General features: G+C 41.9%; 2 protein-coding genes across 2 annotated transcripts; both read left to right on the forward strand.

Annotated features, from left to right (window-relative positions):
* Positions 1-9,031: 9,031 nt before the first annotated feature.
* LOC311487820 (protein Fer3) lies at positions 9,032-10,527 on the forward strand (the record flags this gene model as incomplete). The annotated part of the gene is made up of 2 exons (XM_084544208.1): positions 9,032-9,611; positions 10,490-10,527. 2 exons carry the CDS (start codon positions 9,032-9,034, stop codon positions 10,525-10,527), a joined length of 618 nt encoding a protein of 205 aa, XP_084400334.1.
* A 10,797-nt stretch (positions 10,528-21,324) lies between these two features.
* Positions 21,325-24,609, forward strand: twist2. The gene is made up of 2 exons (XM_084545415.1): positions 21,325-22,058; positions 24,133-24,609. Exon 1 carries the CDS (start codon positions 21,531-21,533, stop codon positions 22,023-22,025), a length of 495 nt encoding a protein of 164 aa, XP_084401541.1. The 5' UTR covers positions 21,325-21,530; the 3' UTR covers positions 22,026-22,058; positions 24,133-24,609.
* The last annotated feature ends 3,086 nt before the right edge of the window (positions 24,610-27,695 follow it).

Below are 27,695 nucleotides of genomic sequence, written 5' to 3' on the forward strand. Positions count from 1 at the left end.
TCTTTGCTTTTTGGAAAGCATAAAGACTGTTAGTTGCTTAAAACAACTGTTTTTTGTTCAAAGGTAACGTCCTACCAGCAGCCTCTAAAGCACAATGATTACGGTTTTCTTGAAGAATCAAGGTTCCGACTTTTTCTTGGTACACTTCCTGGAGTTTTTGACACCAGCACAGACTTTACAAAGTTACTGCCAAGAAATAGTCCGGCACATAACCTCTCATAAAATGGTGGATTGTCCTTTTTACACATTGTTTTTTGCAGAGATTAAACCAACTAAATGTAAGGTATTAATCAGAAACCTTTAGATGTGCTGGTAGGCAGATTTCGTTAACAATTACACAAAGCCAGGGTAGCTGTTCCCTCTGTTTCCAGACTTTGTGCTGAGCAAATCTACATGCATCCCAACCATGAGATTGGTATTAATCATCTCATTATCTCTCACTAGACAGCTAAGTGTATTTCCCATAATGTCAAACAGTTCCTTTATTTACCAAACCAATTACAGAACTGGCTGGGCATTTTAACACCAGCCTTGCAAACATCAAAACTTCAGTGTCAGAAATTCATAGTTCAGTGCCGTTTTAGAATAAACATGGAGTGTGTGAGGTGGCGCCACAGGGAAGGCAGCATGGCGTACCAGGCAGGAATGCGCTTCTCACGTCCGCAAATGGATCTGAATATTTACAGACTTGTTGCTCAAGCACTGTTTTCTGAGACTACGTGATTTAAAATCATTCAGGCCTCATTGCTAATGTGTGCTGGTGGTATAATACGGGCAGGCAGTGGGGCACTCAAGGGGTTCACCCCCCCGCCCGGTCTGCAACTGTCAACTGGCAAATCAGCCTCTCATGGAAACCAGACGTTTAATTGCTTTCAGATGCTGAAGCTTTTGGTGTGAGCCGCAATGTGTGACTTTGTAAGGTTGGATTAATTCAACGCCGTTGATTATAAATGCTTGCGTGCCTCGCAGGCTTATGGTCTGAATCAACGTGAGGTCAAATAGTCAGAGCTAAGATAGCAAAGAAGTATTTAGATTTGTTTGTACCTAATGGCATAAACAGTTGAGGTGGATTTACTTCCTAGTGCAGAATTGGATAAGCCGTCAGTCATACTGAAGACAAATATTTTCAGTTTAACCGAGAGATGAATTTTCACTCTGCAATCTGGTGGATGAAAGAATCCACAAACTCTGCTTGGAAAAACAATCAGCAAAATTACTAATTTAATTTCAGTGTGAAAACTCACCATCCAGATAAAAAACTAATCTTTTAACATTTCCACAGCTCCTGCTCACCATGCTCATTATATCACACTTCTGTTGATAATACTGGCCTCCACTGAAAGCAACACAATGTTACTACACAGTGAAAAGTTACAAAGTTGAATGGAAATCATGTATAATGTGTCGTCTTCCGCTGAGAAATGAAACTCTATCACTTGCTCTGTGTCTCTCCAACGTTTGGTATCCGATTGAAAATTCAGTCAATCATTTCTTGATCGTCCCCTAGTTGGTTTCTGGTTTCACCTGAAAGCTTGACCGCTGTCATCAAGCTACTGCAGACTTCTAGTGTTACAAACTCTGACCACTGAGTGACCACTTTTATCCTCCAGAGCACTTTGGTGCAGTTGTGATTCCATTCCAGCATCCAGATTTGGCTCAGTCCTTCCAACAACTAAGGAAAATAGAAGAGCAATCATTATTCTTTCAGATGGGCCCTGTTTGAATAAGCTCTCTATATATTTAACAGCCTAACCGTCTTCCTTTATTCACCCACTCTCTTTCCTCTCTTGGCAAAAGTCGGATTTTCATTCTGGTTTAGATGTTTTGATGATTTCTTGTCATCTGCCATTGTCATTAAGCTCAACATGTATTTTGACCGTAATGCATTTTTGGATCTTTTGGTTTTGCATTTATACACTGCTGAATGTGAACGGACACCGCTACGGGTTTGAGTCAGGGCCATGAGTGCAAGCAACAAAAGGGAAATCTCAAAAAGCAGTCAAAATATTGTATTTGTTTTTGGAGACAACCGGTAGTGTGTAATGGATTCAGAAGCAAATCCTTTGGTCCCACCACAATGATCCCACCACTCTGTTCCAAGCACCATTTGGAAAGATTGTCATAACATGTGGTTCAGCTACCCAAGGTCTCCAAAGAAAGAACTATTATAAATTTGATTAACCCGTCAAGATGATGGAATTTGTAGTTGTAGAGACGTTTTTTGCTCAAATTCATACCCAAGGTGAAGTGATGACTTTGCTCTGTTGCAATCATGAAAATATTCCTTGTACTGTGGTTTGTCATAATTAAAAACTAATGACACTGCAATCAGTTTCAGAATACTTTAAGTTTAGTTCTTATTGGCAGATGTTAACATGCAACCAATCTAAACCTAAATAGTGAACATGAACAACAGAGTTAAAACATTGTTACTGTTATTGTTAAGATTCTATAGGGCATGCTGATGTTAGCATACAGCTCAGAGCTCGGCTGTGTCTAAGTACGGCACACAGAGATGCTAGCAATGTTGACCTTGCCTGTCAAATAATATCATTCACCAGTTTTGACCTATTTTCTTTATATATATATATACCTATTTCCAGTTTTGTCTATTTTTATGTGTAGTTGCAGAATCAGCATTGGTTTAAACCAAAGCAAGCTGTAAAAGATCCCAAGCTAAATCCCTCCATTTCAATAATAATAAGCTTCTGGACAAGACGTGAAGAATGCTTGTTGTGTTTTATGACATTTTTTTCATTTTTTTTAGAATACTTTCTATACGATCATTATCGTTAATAAATGCAAACAGCCGTGGTACTTATTGCTTTCCTCTTTCACTGACAGAAGTATCAGTCCTGTCATAGACACAGAGCATCTGTGACCAGAAGGAAAGCATTCATCAGAACAGAAGAAAAGAGATAATGGGATGATCAGATAATCAGCACATTTTCCATAGAGTGACATTAGAGATGCTCCCTTTGCATTCTTTGCTTTGTCTCTTCAGTCTCCGGGCATTCAACAACACATTCACCCTCAGTGTTCTCTATCCTCAGTTCAGCCGTGGTTCATCTCTTTCACTGCCCTACTTCGAACACTATATCCTATCCACTTGATCTGTGAAAATGGAGGATTGTGTGAATGTCCTAAGTGACAGAGTTCCTCTTTAGTTCTAAATCAAATCCAAAGCCACTCAAACCCTGAGCAGAAAAGACTGAAGAGGCAAATGTTTCTTTCATTAATCAAGCTGGGAGAACTTGCAACACCTCGCTGACCTGGACAACAGGGTCAGCACAAAGAGAGAGGAAGACAACGGGTGTTCAACAAAGCTAGCAGCTGGTCTTCAGTGGCAGTGTGTCCACCGGCATGTCTCTGCAGTGACCTAAGATGCCCCCGTGCCTGTTAAGACCATCTCCTGAGTATCAGGCCTGTGTCTGTGTGTGTATGTGTGTCTCCATGGACCTGATAATGTTTTGTTCCAAGGAAGTGGAGAGTTGCAAGAGGAGCACATTCACATCTGGTTTCAGCAAGAGTGACCCCCATAAATGATACCTACAGGTTACACAACAAAATCATGAGGGCTAGAAACCATCACCAGTTGGTCCAGTAGTTTTGTCAAGTCTGTTGTTGAGCATGTATGAAGATGAGTTCAATGACAGATCCCAAACAACCTTTAGAATGGATAGAAAGGGTTAGGGTTAGGGTATTGGGAAGAAGCAGGGACGGTTTTATCTTGTTGTGGGAAAATGTAGAATTCAGCGGCACAAATGTTATATTCAAGACCTCACCAAAGTTCAAACAAAGTTGAGTAATGATCAGCGTGTAATGCCAAATTGTGTTTTGCTCTTCTGGCATAGATAATTACCTCAATTCCAATTAATGGACCTTTTTTTTCCCTCTGACATTAATATATTTGTTCTCAAGAAGACTTGAAGAGCTCTCTGTTGGAGGCAGGGGTAGGGTAAGCTCACCTGTAGGTATAAATCATGGACGTGATGTCACCCACGGAGTTCCTGGAGGGCAGTTTTCAAGCTTGGCACCATGAAAATTTACACCCTGTGCAGTTGGCGTGGATATGGAATATAGTAATAGGGGCCAAAACTGTTTAGTGTGAATTTTAACATTGAGGTCTGTGGAGATTGACTCACTTATGGAGCCAGACTCAAGTGCATATATTAAACCAGTGTTTACACACTACTTAGACAAAGTAATCAGGAAAGTTGTGTTAACTGTGGTACTCCAGCTTCCTCCCACCGTCCAAAGACTTGCTCATTCGGTTCATTGGTGATTCTAAATTGGCCATAGGTGTGCATGTGAGCGTGAATGGTGGTCTGTCTCTGTGTTGGCCCTGAGATAGACTGGAGACCTGTCCAGGGTGTACCCCGCCTCTTGCCCTGTGACAGCTGATAGGCTCCAGCCCCCCCATGACCCTTCACAGGACAAGCGTTTACAGAAGACAAATGAATGGGCTTAATACTGGCACGGTATTGTTTCTTAGTGTTGGTATTTCTGTGAAAAAGGCCTCTCTAACCTCCTCACTACTCTACTCCTGTCATGGATATAGCATGTGACTGCAGCCTTGGTAGTATTCTTTTGATTGTTCCTATTGGGTCTGAAATTTTAAATGTCCTTTTTACTGGTTGAGCGAGTTTCATTGTCCTTGAGTTGTGGAAATATGTTAAAACAATTTAGGATGTTGAATACTTGCAATAACGACAAAGAAAATGAACATTCTTTCTGACAATAAATTATCTCTTTGCAGTCAGATAGTTTAAGGATAGAGTGATATTAAAACAATATTGACCTCTGGTTTACTGCGGGTGTCACTCCTGATGACTGCAGATGACGCATTCTCCAGTATCAGTCTCTCCCATGGGCTCTGTGACCTATCATACATTCCACAGAGGCCTGCAACAGAAGTCTCAAAATGGATGCACAGATTGAATTAACGAATGTAATAGTGCAGCAAAGGGGGAAAGTTATGATATGCTGTGCAAATGTGCACACATATGAAGTCACATCATCGAAATACCACCTGGTGTCATGCAGTGTACACACACCCTTACTGTGAAAAAAAAAAAAAAGTGTTTTTATCAAGCTAGAGGCTGAGATCCAGCTTCAGGCTCCCAAAAGTCAAGGGAGAGGGGTGGTGCCCCTGGAGGGGTGTTTGCTTAAGGCCCACTTTACGACTATGATGCTTTTTCCAGACCTGGACCTGAAATGCAGACAGGAATGGCACAGAGCCAGTTTGCTGCTTCTTAACTTCAAGAATCTGATGCATTTTTGGCACATTTTGCAGAAGGACCTGGGTTTGTTTTGGTGGCACAGTTCACTCAAATATCTTGTGTGCAGGGTCACACACATAAAACGCTGCTCTTGTCCCAAAGATGTTCTGAGAGTTTACGCAAGAAACGAATGCCACCACAAATTCTTACATACTTCACATGCAAGTGAGACTTGCACGCAATCAGCCGAGGCATTTCCTGCATTATTTTCATTCAGTTGGCTGGCATGGCCTTTGATGCCGAGAGCATACTGTTCATTGCATTAATGCTGATTGTAGCTTACCTTTAAAGGTAAAGGCCCAGAGCTATCTGAATCCTAATCTGTGGTCAAGGCTAACTTCTGCTCTGAGTTATCACTTCAGTGTGCCGTGACACTCTAATGGCTCGGTCCCAGTGCGGATCAAAGAGCTGTTTGTGGTCAATGTTGAAGATTACACTTGGCTGCTATGCCATTCTCTCATAGCAGCCAAGACAGATCCCAGAGGTTTTTCAGACCAGAGATGCTATCGTCCCTGTACCCAAACAAACAAGATGTGCGTCACTGAACACAGCCATGAAATGTTAATCTTTCCTTTTGTTTTTGCATTGATGGCGAGTGGTCAAACCTTTTCTGCTGTTCACAACTTAGTGGGTGTGTATTCTCCAGCAGGGACATACAGTAAATCTGCTCACACTGGGTTAAAAAAAAGAATAATATCCGACATCCTGGAAGGGAAGGTTTATAAGAAAGTTGCAGAAATTAAGACATAGAAAGTGAGAGAGACAGAGCACGGTGGTGGTGGTAGTGGGGGTGGGCTTTGCAGACCATTTTGGCTCTGATTCTAAAAACCCCGTCAGGGTTTAGATACGCAGCTCATTTGTAGGAAATGACACAACCTCTCTATGAGCTAACAGTGTCCAGCATTAACCCCACAAAATATGTCACTGATTAAAAATCATAACATTAGAAAGGACATGAAAGCGCAGGTGTGGATCAATCCTGATGTGTGTTTGATTCGCAGTTTCATTAACTTCCTTGTTTTCCACACACTAACTCCCAGGTGGGAAACGGCTTCAAAACCGCAGACCTAATTGCGAGCATGTGGCCTTGCTCAGCGTCCAAGGCGCACTTGACTTTTCCAGGCTGTCCGGTCCCTCTGGGCTGGAAGCCATGGAAGGGATTTTACATCGCGTCCATCAGAAAGGCTCATCTGGTCTCCAGCGTAACCTGCATGTCAGTGAATAAACACATCACACGCAGAAAGGGTTTTAATTACTGCGTATAATGAGCAAAGTGTAACATTTCTCAATTCGCGCCACATACTGTTTGTTAGCAACAAGCAGATGCGTTCATAGTGAGTTTATTGCCTTTTTTTCGTTTTTGCTTTTCACTGTTTTTCTAAAAGATTGCTGTCGTTCGTTCTTTTAAGGCCCTCACGGCCACTTGAATCCGTGTATAAACAATAAGGCGGATCTGAATCTGACAGGCGCGTCTCTTCAGCGGAGTCCAGAGCGGGACCGTCAGCTGGGAGAGAGATGCTGCTGACAGAACAGCAGAAGGTCTTGACAGGGCCCGCACCTCTCAATGTAGACCGTCTGCTGTGCTTTCATGAATTGGAAAGACATACAATCAACACGGTTTTATTGCTCAGGCTCGTTGGTTTGTCTTATTTTGATGAGCTGCAAAAAGAAAACGTGTCCATCTTGGCGAAATACAGAAATTTTATTTTACGCACAATCGGGCAAATAAATAAATAAAATCTGACATTATAAAACTTTTCATTTTTGTGCTTGGACCTCTTTAGAGGCTATAATATCACACTTCCAATTTAGGCTTGAACTTTCTATTTATATCTGGTATCATTTAATACATATTAAACTGCGCCATACCCCAGAGAGCGCTTCGGTTAAACTTGTGCCAGAGTGGTTAAATGTATTATCTTCATTTAAGCATTTAAGCTCCTAACAACTATTAGATGACAACCGGGGATTAGAAATGTAAAGACGGTGAACCCGATGACGTATTAATTGGAACTGCGCATTCTCTCATTCGTGCGTAATTTACACTCCAGACGGTTTTATATTGGTAATTGGCAGAGTTAAATTAAGAAGCTGGCCACGATAACAAGGCGCCCATTAATCAAAATGTCGTCCTTTCAAATTCCTCGTGTGTCAGTTCCATGGATGAGTTGATGTGCGGGAGGCCAAAGGGTTAGAGAAACACTGGAACAGTACGTTCATTAACTGGTGTAACTCAATCCTTTGGAAAATAAGAACAACTTTGCTTCCTGAGACAAATACTGGAGGGAAATCAAGCTCACTGAAGATGATTGCTGATAGGAGCCTGTATTCCTCCTTCCATTTAAGTAGAAAAAATCTTTCTCTAAACTCCACATCTTTATTATAAACTAAAAAACAAAACATATCAACGGAGGAATACATAGTTTTAACAGTTAATCAAACGTGGATAAACGCCATATATGTAGGGAAATAACAAGAAATAGGACCAGTATACAAGGAAATGTGCATTACTTGACTTTCAGTTAAAATACTGCACTTAATCGACCAGCTAATGGTACAAAAATACTTTCACATTAGGCCACATATTTTCTGCCAATAGCCCCGAGTTTAATTTCGAAGTACTTCAGTGTTTCAGATACAACTGTCAGTCACCTGTCAGGCTCAAATGCTCGGCTCTGCCAACATCTGCAAGCTTCACCTGTTGCATTGTTAGTCGTCTGGATAATTCTGGTTAAATCAGCTGCTGCCTCCTGATAAAGTCTCTCGCTGCACGGAAAGACCTCATGCCGCTTGAGTTTACTGCAACAAGCAGATTCCCTTTAAATTAGCATCCTGGAGGACTTTGTCAAATCAAAACCACGTGTTAGCAAACATACAGCCTTGTTGAATTAAAGTTCATCCCCGCGCTGCCCTCCATCCAACCTCGAAGAAAAGAACTCGCTTATTTGATTAACCCCAGCGTAATTACAGCGTGCGTCCTCTCCATGGTTTGCCATTTAGTCAGTCGTATCATTTGCAAATTAGGAACGTATTAATGTGGCTCCTAGACCCAAATTATGTGGCACGAATTGTGGCGATACTGTTGGAATATTTTACATCTTGTAGGTCTGTTTGAGATCTAACTTAAGTGCGTAAAAATATGTGGACATCAGAATAGAGCCAAAGCCAAACACATAAAAAAACAACTCCTTTACATTAAAATCTCATTACATTTTGGACTAACAAAGAGCGTTCATGTGTTCGTGACGGTTTGTTGTCAACTGAGCTTATTGGTAAAGTAGTTCCATTCAGGGGCCACCGGGCTTGCATGGCCTGCTGCGCCATAATGCTCGGCACAAGCCCTTCAATGTCTGCTAAATACTAAGTGTTTTTTGTCAATATTAGCGGGACTACTTGGGGGAAGTTTATAATTGGACACGTGTTTTCCCCGCTTTTTGTCGTTTGGAGATCTACTGATCCCCTTTGTAATTGGTTTTTAAAGCAATGAACTATCCACAAGGAGGGGTAAGGGCTTCTTGAGAGCTTCCTTTCAGCCTTTAGAATTGGCCAGAGCGACCCGCCGAGAAACGTGGAGGCCCCGAAGTATTTAATCCAGGAGATGTGCCCACGGGGCTGTCACGCAGCAGAGATTCGCGCAGGTTTATCAGTTCCTTCGGGGAAACTCCAGATACACTGTTGTCTGCTTCTCCAGTAAATCACAATCGTTTATTCTCCCTGCCAGGCAAAGAAATATTGTAGTTTTTTAAACTATGGAAGACATATTCTTTGACCTCGACCAAGATGGTACCACAGATTTCGCATTTTGGGGACAGATGGACCAAAACTTCCAGTTCCAGACTCAACTGGACACCTTCCTGCTGGACTGCACCGCAGCCAACGGTCAGCTCTCCCCTTGGTCCTCTTTCGGCTGCCAGTCCATGTTTCCGGACGCGCAGCTGACCTTCACCGACCTCGACGTGCAGTCTCCGGGGGTTGGCGTCTGCGCTGAAGGCGAGAGTTCCTCTGTAGACGAGCCCCTGGAGGTGACCAGGCGCAGAGCGCGGCGGATGTTGTCGCATCCGCCGTACAAGGTGCAGCGGCACGCAGCCAATATCCGGGAGAGGAAGAGGATGCTGAGCATCAATTCCGCCTTCGAGGAGCTCCGCTGTCACGTACCGACGTTTCCCTACGAGAAGCGGCTGTCCAAGATAGACACACTGAGGCTGGCCATAGCCTACATCGCCCTGCTGAGAGAGATCCTCATGTCTGGCTGCGACCCCAAATCCTATGTGGACGAGTGCATGAAGAATGGCTACAAGAATCAAACCAACGCTATTTGGAACACAAGTGGTGAGATAATCACTCTCATTAGCTCATCATCAGAAAATAGTCATTAGCCAAGCAAGACTGAATCCTAAACAGCAGGTGCAACCAAATAAAAATTTCATGTCAGGCCCATTTAAATGTGTTGAGAGACAGATTTTAAACAATGATATTAGCAAGTAATTATTTATTCCGTTATTATTACAAGCTTTTGCACCTTTTAGCCCAAAATGTCTGCACAATTTCTAAAAATAAATAGGATATATAGGCTATCAGAACACCAGCTTATTAATATTATTTAAACCTCAAGTTTTTTTGTTTTATATTTATATTCAGTTCACTTGTGTGTGAAAAAGCACACAAACACATCTAAACAAAAATGTAAAGTGTTATCTTTAAAGCATCAATCTGATGTGTGCTGGTTATTCAGATACGGCTGGCACACGCTTACATTTACATAACCCACAGTAGAAAGAACCATTTGCAGTCTGGGGCCTATTCTTGCAGAAAGACTTTTGACAACTGTTTAAAATGTCATCAGTGCACAGAAAGTATGAATTGTTAGCTAATCACTATAATCCCACAAAGCAGATGTCACTTGAAGCAGCTTTCCGTGTGTTTAGTGCAGAGTTTTTCTCCCCAGGTGGGTTCCTCCGGGGCATTTGCTCTTAAATGAGCCTCACTTTTATCAAAAAACAAGTACTTGTATTCGTACTGCCTCCATTCGCTTAACTAATTCTGTGGGAATCTGCTCTGAAGCCTCTTTGTGGGGCTTTTCAGGAGTAAGTGTGCCCCCAATCACTGGGCCCAGACCTAGGACTTGTTAAACAGTCATTAAAATGTATCGAAACTTATGTGTTTGTCCTGCTTTTGTCTCTCTCTGCCCCATTGCTCCCCCTTCCCAGATTTGACAGCCCGCCTCTCTTGGATAAAGTGGGATTAACTGAGAAACACTGGGTACGCCAAGCGTGGCGATTGTTGCAGGGAGGTGGTTCAGGTTTGTTCCTCCCTCTTCTACATGTCAAAGACAGGCAGCCGGCGGGCACGGCAGAGCCTGCCGATCGACATCTGCAGACTTCTCACCAGGTCACACACCTCAAGCTTTCTCAACTCTTTCCAACCCTGTCCTTGGAGGCTTTTTTATATTCTAATGTATTGTTGACTGGTAATTGAGAACTACTGTTTCTGGGGCAGAGGAGGTCCTGGCATTGTTTTCCCAAATTCATGGCACTTGTCACGAAGGGGCACCTTGGCATGAGACTGAATGGACTTGCTGAGGACTCATACTTCTGCATGTAGCGCTGAAGTGTTTTCTGGACTCTTGCTCATTAGGCTGCGAGTCGATGTGTTAAAAAGAACCATGATCATGTAAATGAGACCATGGGCGTGAGAAGCAGATCAGTGCAACATGTTTTAGCATGTCAGGTGCTGTGTACAGAGATGGCAGTAAGGCTGGGTGTGTGTCGTTTGTTTCACGTGCAACCTCTCTCAGCTGTTATTTATTTATTTATTTATTTATTCTGAATTATTTATGACAAAAACATTTGTACTGCTTTTATGGATATGTGCTTAGAGACAAACTGTGGTTATGTATTTTATTCAGCGCTCCAATGCACATGCTGTGTTATATTGTGACTCACTGTACATTTAAAGCTACATGTATAAAAGTGTAATTTTCCATAAATGAATGACTGCAGCTCCTTAGAGGGATTCTTTATTCGTAAATCTCTATTCCTACGTTTTCCACCAGGGTTTTATTTGTGAGTGGATGCAAAAAGCAAAAAGTATAGCTGACAGCCTATCCCAGCTGTCATCGGGCGAGAGGTAGGTTAGACCCTGGACAGTCAACAGTAAGAAATAATTGCCATAGTTTACCACCTGGCTAACAAAGAAATAATTGACCAACTGTCTATGCGGGGTGGTTTATAAGAGACAAGTTATGCAGCTCTTGTTACACATATGTGCAGGTTAAGTCTCTGAGTGTTCACGCAGAAAGTGTGAATTTAATAAATCCAAATCAGACGGTCAGCGTTGGCCTTTGTGCAACATTCTGCCACCTCGGTCTCCAGGCCCCCTAACCCAGGCAGAGTCAACAGAGGCCAACATGACAGAGCTCAGTGGTCGCCAGTGGCAGTGGTGATGTCGCTGTTGTGGATCACGTTCTGGAAGTCCACAACGCTGACTTCTGTTAAGATCCATATACCCCACATCTGCTGGGCTAACTCTGCAAATGTAATGTCGACTAAATGTTGAAAAATAACACACAAACACCCCTCCTAGAGCCATGCTAGCAGCTGTGAGGCCGCACTAAGCAAGGACGTGTGGTCAAAGAAGGCATCCATCATCACGAAAAGCAAAAAACAAATGATCACAAATATTAATATTTTACAGCTGATCTGTGCTATAAATGTAATGATTCCAAACATTTTAATCATTTCTATTACCTAAATGACCCCATTGGATCGAGCAATCCCCTACAAACTTGGTTGATCGTGTGAACTTATGTCACCAATGTAACATTTTTAAACATGTTCACTAGTACTAATGCATGTCAAGAGTACTAAGGCACAGAGATGTTGTGCTAACATGTTCACAATGACAATGCTGAAGTGTAATGTAATGTAATGCAATGCAATCTTAGACCTTTGCTAAATAATGCAAAAAGTACAGCTGAGATTGATGTTAGATCAGATCTCAAGTAATGATGGCAGTGTTATCTCAGTTTATTCTAGTGGCATGCCAGTTCATCAAGTTTCACAGTAGAACAGTATGAAGTTTTAATTCAGTCCATTCATTGTCAGGGACTATGTAACGAAGTGGGCGACATTACGTGCCCAGTATGGTTTGTCATAGGCTAAGTTTCCCTCTCAACAGACCACAGTCGCTGCTCCAGGTGTGCTAGTTAGATGTGTAAACCAGGCAAGGGGAGTCAACAACACTCCCATTCTCCCTTTGCACATTCACTTCTAGTGCCACTAATAGAGCCCTTAGGAAACAATTATAAAGCAATCCAGTGGTGAGATCTAGACTGTAGCCATAAGGACGATGTATGGCCAATAAATTTCTGCTTCGTGTGTTTTGGTCACAGTAAATTACCAGTGAGTGCCCACTTATTCTGGAAATGAATGATGAGATACAGTTTTTGGAGATTAATTCTGTTTCTTTTTATTTTGTTCCCATGTCCAAGGGAAGCACTTTAAGTGTTTCAGAGATCAAGCAGGTTTCACAGGTGTTGTCTTGGCTTTAGTACATCGGATCAATGCAATTGCACACAAAAGTCATAAAAAATATCTATCAGCTGCAATATCAATGGTCTTTACAAACAAAATAAATGAGTAGTATGAATTTTCAAGTGACCTTTGTAGCCCTATGATGTACAGTGACCCCATGGTCCCTCTAGTGGTTGAAAAAAATCTTTTGGGCTTTGGTTCATTTGATGGTGTTTGGTACCTTGTCTTTTAAAAATATTTCATCAGTTACTGTTGTAACAAGGTCTGCATACACAGCTGACCCTGGACTGCAGCTCGTATATGAAAATAAAAACAAGTAGAGGAAGGGCATTACATTATATTTATTGTGCCAGCCCTAAACTGAAATATATAATAAACAGTGAAATTAAAACAACAGAATAAGCAGTCGAATTGAAAAGGAACACTAATACTAATGAATATATGCGAAATAACAAATTCACGAAATTTTAAATATATAGGTACCGCACAACTGATACTACAGCTATTACGATTAGCTAAGTACAGTAACTTCTCTTTTATTCATTAAAGGTCCAGTGAGCAGGATTTAGTGTCTTCTAGTGGTAACATTGCAAACTGCAACCAGCTGAATACCCCTCACTCAGAACCCCATTGCAAACTGAAACACTGTTCTCCATGACAACCGACCAAGCTTCATCTGCTTATGAAAACCATGAGATGCAGTTAAAGCTAGTAAGCATATTAGGTTTAGTCAGACCACGAAAGAGTCAATTCATATATTAATGGTCTATACAGAAGCGTTGCTTGACATCATATAGTATTTTCTTACAATCACAGCGGGATCTTCACCCATCAAAAGCAGTCCTAAATACCATTCAGATGAGATATGATTCAGCCAAGCGGAAAATTCTGCGGGCCAGAATGAGTAAGATTCTTCCAGTCTGTGGACTGCATCAGGCCTTTTTTTTATTTTTTTTGCATTGAGGTAGTTTATTGATTTAACATCCGGCAGAGTCATACTGACAAACACAGAGAGGCTGCTCTGCCATCAGCCGGCAGGTGTGTTTATCATGTTAGTGTAACTCTGGAGTCTGGCCCTTGCACTTGTAAATATAATTAGTACATCACATCCTGTTGGAACAATGTTGGAGTTTGGATGAAAGAAGATCTGAAACAGATCTGCCCAGAGGTCACAAATCAGTCAGAATAGAAAAGCATACAAAGTTTTACATGTGGCATATATGCATTTCATAAAGCGGTTAAAAATGTATACTAAACTTAATTAAGATTCTGTTGATATTGCTCACTTTGAAGTTTTCTACTAGAGTTTAGGTATAAAATATCAAGTTACTCACTAATACTTCCAATAAGCTACAGGGTGCACTGATGAAGACGTGGAGATGAAAAACACCTGTTTGCACAGATTGTTGAACACAGGACATACGGCTGTTATTTATCTGATTAGAGTGTACTGTTTGAACCCACAGGTGAGAGTGAGAGGAGTATATAGTGAGAGGATGATAAATATGCATTACACAGAAACAATGTAAAACTCCACATCTGTGTCATCTCTTTATATGTATTATTTCAGTCTCTGTTTCAGAGACACAGGCCACAGCAAATCATGAATCGGTATTTCTAGCTCCATTCTCAGAGTTAAGCACACAGTTACATTTTTTTATGCAATTCCTATTGCAGAGAAGAAAGTGTATTCTCTTAATAGACATGCATGAGAAATTAAAGGGAAACTAGAGGACGTTGGTAAACTGTGCGTGTCTGTCTGGGCTGGTATATTTTGCACTCCTCTGGAATTGCAAGTATGTGGTCATTTTTTAAAATGTAAAGCTCTAACAACAAACACAAAAACTGTTACACTATAGAAAAAAATAAAAACAAAAAGGTGACAAAAAGATGTGTACTTAAAATGGCAACCTTGAAGACCTCAGTTTAATTCTCTTTGGCGACACCTATGGCAATAAGTGGTAACAGCAGGTTTGTTTTTGAACTTCTGAGCGTGCCCATGTGAGATCATCAGTCAGTTGAACATAAGCTCCGCCCACATATCACTAACTATGAGTTGCTTGGGATTTTGTGTGGGAATATCACCACAAACACTTGTTATCAAGCCATTAAGTCCATAAATGACCTCTTATCGTCCATTTTGAAACTGATCTGACTTCTTAAGTAACTTTACTTTTCAGACTCCTGTACTTTACTTTTGCCTGATGTAACTGAAAATCGGACAATATCTTCTTTAACCAAGGAGCTAGCATATGGGTTCTTTTGTGAAGTAGACTTACCTAAATAACTTGCAAACAATAAACATCTGCCCCCTCAGACTAGAACGGTGACTCCCCAGGAGCCTTGCACCCACCACTGATCACCATGGTGACCCAGTGTGTTAGCACTTTAATAGCTGTGAAACTCTAGTTAAGTAGCTCACCTGCTTTTCTCATTCCAGCGTCTCTTCACAACACCGTGCTTTTAGCCTCAGAGCTAATAATTCAGATCAGAGAGTGTGACGGAAAAATGTGGTGTCGTCTCAGTGTGTCCCAGGGCCATGCACTGCGAGGGCCCTGTACGGGGAGGGAGTGCTGGAACGCTCAATAATTTCCTCCTTGGACCAGGACTACAGCCCTCCTGGTGGCCAGAGACAGCACTTTGTTTGAAGAGAAATAAGCACGGTCAAGTCTGCAGGCTGTGTGAGGTGTTAGCAGTATGTGCTAAGAGTGATATCAAGGTTAATGGTGAAATTAACAAAAAAAAATAAAATGACGTGTAGAAATGTGTTACTTAACCACTCTGGGTCAGACAGATTTATTGTTCTTGAGGATCAACTCGCAGAGCTGAGGATGTTATTGGTGACACAGGTGACACTGAGGGAGTGACAGTAGACTGTAAATGCCACCCCTGTGTTGACATCCGGTGATCTTCACCGGGCTTTTCCAAGCCCAATCAGCAGAACAAACAACAGTTCTGTTTGCCCAGCCACCCCCCGACCCTGCCTTACCTCCCCCCAGACTGCCTTAGCCCAGCCTAACCTCACTGTAGCCCTGCCCAGTCGAGCCACCTGGCTAACACATCGCACCGTGAACCTGGGCCAGCCTTCACGCTAACCTTGGCACCAGGGTCACAAGTGCAGCCCTAATTACGCTAGACTATTTGTGCAGGGGGCTGCCCCATCAGCACCCGAGCGCTCGGCCTTTCTGTCATTTGTTCAGCAAATTTACTCTGACCCTATCATCATGACCCACCCCCCCTTCCCCTCCTGTTCAGCCTGGTTAAAGTTCAGATTCTGGAAGTAGTGCATGCATAATGAATATAATTGTGTTATAGCCAGCGTAATTGCTCTGGCAACTCTGTTTTTTGTAACTGTCAAGTCGGTGAAGTGCATTTGTGTTGAGTGTGGCTGAATTTAGCATTTGTGACTTTGTTCCAAGAGTGTTCTCTTATTGGACAAAACTGATAAAATAAACAGCATATCCTTCTGCACTCCACCTCAACACACACACAATCCATTTGTGTATACATGTATAAATATGTAGTTCAGGTGGTTGAGCAGGTCAGCCATTAATCATACGGGTTCAACAGCTACATGTTGACGTGTAATTGAGCCACATACTGATCACTGTGGAACGGTTTAGGTCTCTTTGGACAAATCACATAACGTAGTGTAATCCATATTTTTAAAGTTTTCTTTTTGAGTGTGTGTATTTTTCCGCTTAATTTTGACCGACAGGGAGAGTTTTGAAACCAGGGCACCTTGCCTAACAGGTACAGTGTGTGTCTGAACTGAAATGGACACAGAAGTGTAGATCATGATTCCTTTTCTTCATGCACATCTCCTATGGGGTGTAAAGCCTCAGAGACCTGTACTTCAAAGCCTGGCTTATCCATTTGATGGCCATAACTCTGCAGGGCAGCAGGGCAGAGTCAGGTATTGAGCATACAGGTTTTTTGGGGGGGTGGGGGGTGGGGGGGTTGTGTGTGTATATGTGTGTAGGTACGGGGAGGTTATTCTGCGCTATTTCCCCTTCCACCTCAAGATATCAAAGCAAACTCTGACAGTGGGGGTCTCTGGCATCCCGGGCCCCTTTCCACACAGGAGACAAAGCATTGAGCAGCGAGTCTGCATCGTATTAAACAAAGCCTAAATGCTTCAAGCTGTTACACACTCCCCAGTGAAACCTTTATGAAAGGGCCCCTAATGCGATTTCAGAAACACCTTGTCATCAAGCCTGGGGCAGAAGAATGGAGAGGTGTGGATGTATGAATGAATGGGTCCTTGGCGTTACAGTGAGTTGACTTTTTGAGTGCAGGTTCCCCCATGGTTTTATAGCCTAATATGTAGCTCTCACTGCTATTGCCTGTTGTTTCCTCCACTGTAGAAGCCTCTGCTAAACACAGCCGCTTATTAGAACCAAGTGGCAGCCTTATTATTCTTATTAAGAGCCAGCCTGTGCATGTGCAACAGGGACAGCGCGTCTGAAGAAGAACTTGAATAACATCTTGTCTTAGCATGAAAGAAAGCTATTCTTGATTTGTCCTGGTTACCATTGTTCTTTTGAAGTTATGCAAGTCGTTGCTTTTGAAATGAAAGGCAGTGATGTTTTTAAGACATATTTTCTATTAATTCAGCTCTAAATTTGGATATCCATCGGGTCTGACGCGCCGCTCAGAACTGACTTGTGAGTCACATTTTCACAATTTACTGGAAGAGAGCAGCGCAATAAAACACACATAGATGTTGTTTTTCTCAAACTCTGGCAACAAACCCACTTCTTGCTAGAGATGCTGGTTTTAGACAGAGACTGCAAAGAAGATTTTGTCTATTTTGTTTCAGTGTTAATTGAATTATAATTCGTTTTGAATTGGTAATGCACTTTTAGCTGCTGCGTGAAGCAACTGCACATGAACATGGCAGCTATCATCCCAGCCCAGGTCATTTAGTTTATAATTTGTCATAATCCATTTAAAAATCTAAATATCCCTTGTGATTTTGCATCCTTTTTGCTGCTGTATTTCTAAGAGCAGATCACAGTTAAATGTGATTTTAGCATCTTTTTCATCGGGTCTTCTCTGACCAGTTTACATTGCATAGTTGGGTATAGCACAGATATGTAAATGGTTGCTCTAATGGTAACGCTGGGGCCACAAGTAGCTTTTAAAGTGACTGCACTGCTGGTAATAGACACAGTATTCTGTGTGATGAAAACCAGCTGGGCCATTTCTCTGCTGAACATCTTTGGTTCATATTGAATCACTTTCTGACACACACACACACAGATACACTCACACACATACAGTACAAGTGCAGTTGTGAAAAGGCAGATGTAGAGACACAGATGCACATAATAATCAGGTGATAATGTACACTCTACATGAGTTTAAAACAAAAACATACACAAGCAGACATGTGCATATACTTGCGCACAGGCCATGGCTTCAGTACCTTTTGCCAAGATCATTTGGGGTGAGCCTCACGGGTGTTTGGGATGGTGGGGTGGTGCTGAAGTCAGAGGTAAGTGATCCTGGCAGGCACATGGACAGTAAAATTCCACTCATCACAGCCTCTAACAAATCATCCATCCCATAACTTCCCTCACACGTCCATAACCCTCCATGTCAGATCAAAGTCTCCAGTGAATCATCACACGTTCATACATTTGGCCTCTTCTCTCTGTTTTTGTCCCCTTCCTCCTTCTTTCCCTGAACCTGCTTTTTGTCTCTCACCACCTCTCATTCTCATTCCTTGTCCCGTGACCAGTCGTCCCTATTTACGAGGCCGGCTCGAAGGCCGACGGCGGTGCGTGCGACAAGGATGCATTTTTGCTGATGTGACAGCAGACGGGATCTGAGCTCATCAAGGCCGTGCCCTCGACCCATGTGGAGCTGGTTTCCAAGGTGTCAAACAAGACAGAGGTACGTCATCCTGCTCTGCTGAATTATGGCCCGGGCTCATCTTTGATCTGAGAGGCAGGTCATCCCTCTCTCTCCCCCCTCTGTCGCACTTCATTTTGCTGTGTATGCCTCTCTTTTTATCTTCCGTCAGTTCTCTCTGGGGGGTTCTTATGAGACTCATAGAGAATTCCTTTCAATTGCAATGAACACTGGGTGAGATATACATGAATCATTTACCAAAATCCACAGAGGATTAAAGAGCACTTATAGATATTACAGTCTGCATTTCCCATCAAAATAATCCACAGATTTTACTGAAGTACCCTAAATGATCAGTTCAGCTTAAGGAAGTGATATCTGATCAATACAATTGTACTTAAATGGGATTTTTAGTTTTTTTTACTTTTAAGGGATTTTATACCCCAAACTGAATTAAATGAAAATAAAAGTATATCTTGAAGCTGTGTGTGGAATGTGATCAGTCAGAGACGAGGCCAAACTGTCATCCTCGTTATGCGTTTCTTGCCTTTAGGTGTTTGCTTGTCATTGCCCAGAGCATATACAGTGGACGGAAAAGTGCCGGCTGGGGGCCCCCGCTCTCGCCGCCTTTCTTCTTGTGAAGCATGTATATGTGGAGCCGACCTCACAGACGCTGCACAGGATCAGTCTTTCACTCTGCAAGTCACAACCTTCTCCCCTGGGCACGGAGGCCTCCTGCAGCTGAGGCAGGGAGCAGCAGGTCAGAGGTCATAATCAGGGAAAGTGTGTGTGTGCCTGTGTGTGTGCTCCTGCGAGGGGCCTGTGGGCTTACGCTAGTTTGATATTTGCATGTGTGAAACGTTGCCTTCCTGATAAAGACATTGCATAAACTAGACCCGTAAAATGTGACCACACTTCGACCTATGCAGAGGTACGCCACTGTTTGAATCAGGAGCTCTGGTGCTGGGTAAAAGTAGTGTGACGGTAGCCATGATCAGTGGAGCCCAAAACACAAAGCAGGCTGCTTTTCCTAAAGGCCCGGGGGAGCCAGTATCAAGAGAATGCTCACGGGTTTAGTAACTTTCAGGAGGTTCCACCCCATTTAACATCCTCCCTGGACATGCAGAGCAACACGCAACATGGACACTCCAGATGATGTCATATGATTATTTTCACATATTTCTCCAGCACCGAGGTGTAGGTAATTAGCACAACTGCTTCCTAATGGAATTGCTCAAATAGTTTGGATAATGATAATTAATTAATTCACATCAACAGTTAAAATCTAGTTTCCTTAAGTAACATCATATCATTTTAAGGTCTCCAGCACCACTGAAAATTATAGTGACATTTACATTAATACATATATTTTGGAACTGTTGTATTAGTACTATTAGTTGTAAAACAACTGAAAAATAAGCTGAAATAAATAATTTCTAGTCAGAAGATTCAGTGAAATTATAGTCGATTCGCTAGTCCTTTCTCAAACACTTATTTTTATGACACTGGTATATGTATAAATATATATATATATATATATTTTTATTGCTGTTTGGTTAATTGTTAATTTATTTATTTACTTGTTTTTGCAGTCTATTGGAGCTGGAGTCTTTCCTCAAAAACCCACAACACAGCCACAGAAAACTCCAGAGGTCAGTCAGCTGATTTGGACAAACTGCATTTTGGCAGCGGATGAATTCGGCTCCATAATATGAGCCACCTGCGCGCCGCTCTGCGCAGGGAAAACACGAAATGACAGATGAGGAGGTGGACCGCTGACAAAACGCACGGAGACACCGTCCACTGGCGGTATCCGCGGGAACCGGAGAGCTCGTCCGTTGGTTTAAGCCTCCTTCCTGTTTGACTTCCACATTAGAGGAAGAGTGAGAGCGCGCGGGCTTGATTCGATTAGAGATCAAGCAGATTGATCTGGTCCAGACCGGCGAGTTTGTGCGTAAATCGCGCTCTTGACACTGCAGTTAAAAACACTGTATTTGCTGTGGATGGAAGGGTTGACTGCATATAAAAGGCCTTGCACAGAGTGACTGCACCGTGGCAAAAAGCCATAATTCTCCAAGAACAGTTGGATTGTATACAGCCGTTAATTCGATGGTTTTATTGAGCAAAAAGCTCTGGCTGATTTTTTTTTACTTTTATTAAAATCCAACAACTTTCTGACACGTTTGTAGCTTATTATAATTTATTTTTATTTTTATTTTTAATTTTTACAAATAAGAGTTTTGATATAAACATTTTTGATTTGTATCACAAATATTTCACACAATGACAGTTATTTCAATAAATGCGTAACGAAAAATACTTTAGTAACAAGTATGACTCGATGTATGTATTAAAATGTGTATTATGTATTATTAAAAAATAATAATAGTCTCATTTCTAGTCAGATGAAACGATCTGTTTGATGGGACTAACAACAACAACAAAAAAAGTATCCGTTGCTTTCGACAGTAAATCAGTGCCTTCTGCAGTCATCCCAGATACACGAAACCATGACTGGTCCCTCCTGCTTATTAGAGGACCAAGGCGCACACTTGCTCCCCCTTCGTCCTCAAAACCCCTCCCCTTCCACTCTGAAAAGTATTTAGCATCTGAAACGGGGATAAAGTTTCCAAAAAAAGTTAAGGGAAAAACTTCCTGAGAGAGGAGAAGCGTGCCAACCGCCAGTTTGAACTCACTTTCCTCTGCATTGAGAAGCGCAGGGAGAGACATCTTGAAATTATTCCCCTCATCTGTAAGGATATTTATACTTTTTTTTTTTTTTTTTTTTTTGGTAACCACGGCTTCAAAGGTGGACACCGTTTTTTCCTCGCTATCCCTGCATTTCTTCAAGAAAGAAATGGAAGAGGGCTCCAGTTCTCCAGTCTCCCCTGTGGATAGTCTGGTGACCAGCGAGGAGGAGCTGGACCGGCAGCAGAAACGCTTCGCGAGGAAGAGGAGGAACAGCAAAAAGTCCAGCGAGGATAGCAGCAGTAGCAGCCCGGGTGCCGTGAAGCGGGGGAAGAAGCCGAGTCCGAGCAGCACGCAGTCCTACGAGGAGCTGCAGAACCAGCGGGTCCTGGCCAACGTCCGGGAGAGGCAACGGACTCAGTCTCTGAACGAGGCCTTCGCGTCTTTGCGCAAAATTATCCCCACGCTGCCGTCGGACAAACTCAGCAAGATACAGACGCTGAAGCTGGCTTCCAGATACATTGATTTTCTGTGTCAGGTGCTGCAGAGCGACGAGATGGACAACAAGATGTCCAGCTGCAGCTACGTAGCGCACGAAAGACTCAGTTACGCGTTCTCCGTGTGGAGGATGGAGGGCGCTTGGTCTATGTCAGCATCTCACTAGCACCCAGAGACCTTCACTTACAATGCCAAAGCGGTGGGTACCACAAATGAAACGATGAAATTATTACTGATATTCACAGCAGAGGTAATAGAAGAAAGCAGTTTGTATTAATAACTTTAGGACAGTGGTGAATAAACTATTCCTTCATTTCAAAATATACAAAAACAAATACTTATTCCGTCGAGAGCGACCCTTTGTGGTGGCATGGATGTATATGAAGCAGATTAGAAATGATATACTGTGAATATTCTTCACACGTTTCTGCATGTTTACATCACTTTTATGCAAACTGTGACGAGTTATCATTCGGCCACGTGTTCTGTATGTCAAGGAGAGTTGTGGCCAGATGTTGAGGTGATGACAGACACGTTCCTGGGCATCAGCTGTTCCCCAGAAGCGAAATTCCTGAGCTGTGCGCGTTTGCGACAGATTTCACACCGAGGCCTTAAGCATCTTGTCAGCGCCCGTCTGGATGCGGCTGTGCGCGGGGGCTCGATCCACCAGAGGAGTTATCAATAAAGTTCAAATTTCCGTAAGAATCCGGTCAAACAAGTGTCTAGTTCAGTATGTGGAAATTAGAACACCGGGTTTGTTTTGGGAAAGGGGGTTAGGCGGAGGGAAGTAGGCGGATTAACACAAATAATGGTTTTGGAACACTTTGACATACCAGGGATGAACAATACGCCTCGTCTGTTTCTGTAACTTCTATTTTTTGCGCACAAACGCGTAAAATTAGCCAGCGGTGACTTTTTTTTGCAGTTTATCCTTATCCAGTCCCTCTTAACAACATTTCATAATGAGTGGGGTGAAAAAAAGAAGTACTGGTACAAAGCGCAGCTGTAGTGCCACCACGGGTAATTTATATCCACAATGAAGTGCTTTCCTGTGTGGAGACCGCAGGAATGGGCAGCTCGGCTGGACACGAAAGTTCAAGCCAGTGCAAGACAATAAAAACAGAGGCCCTTATTAACAAGCAGTCAAGATTTGGTCACGTTACTTTTGAAGATTTGGAGCGTGGTTTGGAGATCTCACGGATACAGTAACCTCCACAAAACGGTTAGGAGATGTGGTCGTCACAAAATACAAAAGTGACAAGTTACATCATTTAAGAAAGGAAAGGGTACAGGTTTATTTAGGGCTTCTCTCCAAAACTTTTGGGAATGAAAGCACAGACCAAATGACACTAAATAACACTTTTCAGTTAAAACAACAAGGAGCAGGGTTTGTTTATTTCTCCTGGGCCTGACATGTAGTTAGCAGACCGCCCAGTCGTAACTGCTCATCAGCGAGGCTTTGTTGTCTTATAAACTAATCCCGGTGCCGTGGGGAGAGGAACGAGCTTCATTACAGTGATTTGTGTGGGCAAAGTGAATTTAAAGGTGGATTTTTTATTTTTATTTTTATTTTTTTATGTGGAAGTTTAACTGGCCCCAGTGAAATGTAAAATAAAGCGCTGCGATGTGGAGTGTGGCCTTTAGAAAGCCTGATATACGCGCTTTGAAGCTGCTCAGTTCTTTCAATAGTTTTAATACGTAGCAATTTAATTTAAACACACTGCTGACTAATAATAAACAGTATTCGTTTGGTTGCACGGATTAAAGCAGGTGAAAACTAAATGAACAAGAGGATATTATTCGTATATGTGAAAGGCCTTTCAAAATAAACGTGAAAAATTGCGCCCTTGGTGAACGTCGTGACAGAGTTCGGTAATAACACCTGGCTTAATGGTGCTCCGAGGACTTGGCTTTTTTTATTGGTTTAGGCTTGTCCGCTAATCCACAGAGAAATGAAAAAGCGTGAATTTACTCAGGTGCGTCTCTCCGTGTTTCCCCGCAGCTGTTACATTCAAACACAGAACTGGTCCCGCTCTTCTGCAGCCATGTGGTTTTACTCAGCTCAGCGGCTAATAACTGATTCATTAATGACTTCCCACATGCGAAGAGGGCCGATGAAATTCATCAGATGTCCTCAACCCCTGTCCAAACAAACAAAAAAAAGACAGTGGTCTATGTATTAACTATATATATATATATATATATATATATATATATATATATATCTTATCAATAATGATTTCTCTGTTCATTTCTCCTCGCCTCCTTCACAGACTGTTTACTTCTGCAAAGTATGAAGACCAAAGGGATTATTGGAGAACTCATCGACCTCAAAGGCATGGCGGAGAGACGTAATGTGACCCACAAACTCTTGGGGAGTGTGCGTGGATGCGGATTCATCCCTTCTGACTGTCTGTCTGGACAGACGGAGCCCTGCAACGTAGGCCCAAAGATGTTACAGCGAATAGCTCGGATTTTACGCAAAAGCCATCCTTTAATCGTTTCTAGAAGGAAATATATTTTTAAAGACTCTAAACCAAAAGTACAAATATATATATATATATATATGAAGAAATGAACGCATACTGTACATACTTGTGTAAGTACGCATGTAGCCTGTAAAAGGGACCAATGCAATTTAGAGTCTTTCGCTGCATGGATCTATTTCACCGACTTTTTTTTTTTTTTAGCAAGTCTCCATCCAAACTCCGTCCAATGTACTTTTTTTTTTTTTTTTGCTTATTTATTAAAACACGTATTTTTGAACAAAATATGTTTCATATTTTTTTATCATTATTTCAGATGTTTGAGCTAGAACATATATGGTTCAGCTGAAAACATTTCAAATAAAATACATTAAAAAAAAAAAGTCATATTGTGCCAATTATTTAGACGAAACTGCAACAATATAACTGGCACATTAAAAACATGTTTTTTTCTTTGGGTGTGAGAAATTGCCCTTTAAGTCCCCCCTCATCTTGTTATGGGAGAAAAAAAAAAAAAAAAACAGGTCATAAAAAATACAGCTTCATTAACAGGGCAGGAAATTTCGGGCAAGTTTTCAGCCATATAAAATGTTTGTCCGCTTAAAAACAACGCGTAATCATTTCAAATGGCGACGCCTTTGGGCCCTTTAACGAGCAGGGAGCCCCAACCGCCGCAGATAAGGACTCAGCCCGCAGCACACCCCAGCTAGACGACCGATAAATTGCTGTGAGTCCCAGTTAATACATTAAAACTGTTTACATCTCGTTTTCCCAGACGTGGTTAGATGCAATCTAAACACTAAAAGACCTCATTGTTAACGCAGGGCCGCTGGTGTAAATGGTAGGCTGGCTCTCCGTGGTTGGTTCAGCTCAAACTGTACACTGTGGGTCAGCTGCTGACATTTTTACTTTAAATACCTCAATAATTTCTAATTTAAAACAAACACTGCATTTTGAATCTAAATTGAATATTATATAGTAGCATAGTACATTATATTATATTTAATCCTAAAGTGAAATATCCAGTATTTATCAGCAAGACCTAATGAATGATGCAGATGCAGATTAAACTCTTATAGGAATGTTTTAGTACTGGTCTGTCGGATTTTTCTGATGGTCAGTGAATGTGGTCTGATGGAGGAAACACCTGTAAGGACATGCCTCCATCCTCCTGCTGGTTTGTGAAGATGCCCACGCTCCCAACTCACATTATTATCCAGCCTTTTATTCCAAGTTAACAGATAAATGAATGTACCAGTTCTACAGGCTCTGTGATGCAGAGGGCCCACTTTATTATTTATTATACTAAAAATGATCTCAGTGATTATCACTGTCTAACTTGCTGTCTACCAACTGAGCAGTTCAGAAGGCCTTATCAAGGAGGACTGACCTGTTTCCATTTCAAGGAATGTTTAAATTGAGTGATTTATGCGACGTAAAGCGTGGCGTGACGCTGTGATCTCTGTGACTAATGCTAATCTTGCTGCTTCGGGAACGACATGACCCTGCCTGTGTGAAGACTGAGGATCAAGGCCTTTTACATTTGAGTGACTTTACACATGCTTTACCTCGGCAAGGCGGTGAAAACAGGGTTCTGACAACAATAACAAAAAAAATAAAAAATACAAAGATCTGAGTGATTTCTATTAATGAGCTCATTCATTAACAGTCCAACTCTATTTTCCTTCACAATAGTAAAAGATGAACAGATGCCACAGTGTGCAGTCACTTTTGGCATGGTGGTCCCGGATGCTGTTGGGAAGCCCTTCCTAGCAAGGTCGGATTATCCATAGGAGCCTGTTTGATACCTGCTCATTATCCCGGGCCCTCACAGCTGAGCTGCACAGAATCACCCGGGGCCACCGCTCCAGTGGTGCGAGAGATCCAGATGTTTCCCGTAAAATCAGACGGAAAAAGCTACAAAACTTTAATTTGCAGTAAAAAGGGAATAAAGTAAAGGTTTACACTGCGTGTGCGCCTCTAACAGTATTCTATGTTCGTCTGGTTCAGTAAAAAAAAAAAATCCAAAGGTTAACCTTATACCACTCTGGAGGCTGATGTTGGCTTGACTGCACTTCCCCAGTGTGTGGATGTTTGTTTGTGTGTGCGCTGGCAAAGCTGAAAGTCAGCTGTGTCTGCTGACACCATGGCAATGCAGAGAGCTTTCGTCAGACTTCAAATATGCCTCAAGTGTCGATCTCTCTCTTTCTTCTTTGAGGAGGATCACTGCAAAAACAGACAAAATGAGTGGATAATAGGGACTTTGGTATGAAATTAGAGTACAGTTTGGCCGAAACATCCACTCCTCATGTGTTTGTTATTTTGAATTTCATGCACCAGGTGATCTTCTTACAGGAAAGAATATACTTTACAAAAGGCCAGCCGAGAACAGAAACCAAGAAATTGCATAAAAAAAAGAAAAAGAAATTGAATTATTTATTAATTTAATGAATTATTTTTGATTTATTTATGATATTTATTTTGCAGGCACAATAATTTCCAATCAGATTAGATTTTCCACCTATATAATTCAATCATCCCAAGCTTATTGTATAAAATGATGAAATGGTAGAATGTCACGGCACATCAAAGCAATAATCAAATATCTGTGCTTGCTGAGGCGCTGTGTCATTACAAGGGGACCTGCTTTATCTGCAAACAGAGATGCTCGGACAGACAAACTAACAGAGCGATAAATTCTGGCGCACACAGTAAATGTGAGATGATACAATCCGTCATGCCTGACAGAGTTCAGAACAACGTGGCGAAGCTTTGGCTTTCAAGATGGCCCTGATTTAAAGGAATTAGCGGAGGTTACAGCCTTTTTCTTCAACTTAACTCGATCTTTCCTCCATAGCATTATTTAATCTGGGTCCCTAGGAAGAGGACGAGCACACACATTTTAACACATTCACCTCGACAAGTATATAATACATATATTTACAGTTGCTGTATCAAGTTTAAGTAACTAATTAAGTGCAATTTGGTGAGAAAACAGCCAAAGTTAAAAGTAAGTAGAGTTAAATGGGAAAAAAGGTTGAAGTGGTGGAGGTTGAATATACTCTACACTGTGGCCATTCATTAATAACATGCACTATTGCTCTTAAAAATCTAATATTATGCAGAAATGGCATGACCTGAGGGAGACCAAAATGGTTGCATAGAATAAAATTATGAATAAGTGCATTTCCTGAGACACAGAGATGTTACTTAAATCTGTATGATGATATAGCATACTGTCTGTGTGTATAAAGTCTAGTGTGTCTAACTAGTGTAGCTCTGCTTGTTAGGACTGAAATGAATGACTTCCAGTGACAGACCTTCTTCTCTCAGTCTGCCTAGATTCCTAG

Source organism: Chelon labrosus, assembly GCF_963514085.1.
Source record: "Chelon labrosus genome assembly, chromosome: 5".
Taxonomy (NCBI): Eukaryota; Metazoa; Chordata; class Actinopteri; order Mugiliformes; family Mugilidae; genus Chelon; species Chelon labrosus.

Bases quoted from the DNA above. Each gene is read 5' to 3' on its own strand.
- twist2 (XM_084545415.1), top strand. From the start codon at position 21,531: ATGGAAGAGGGCTCCAGTTCTCCAGTCTCCCCTGTGGATAGTCTGGTG.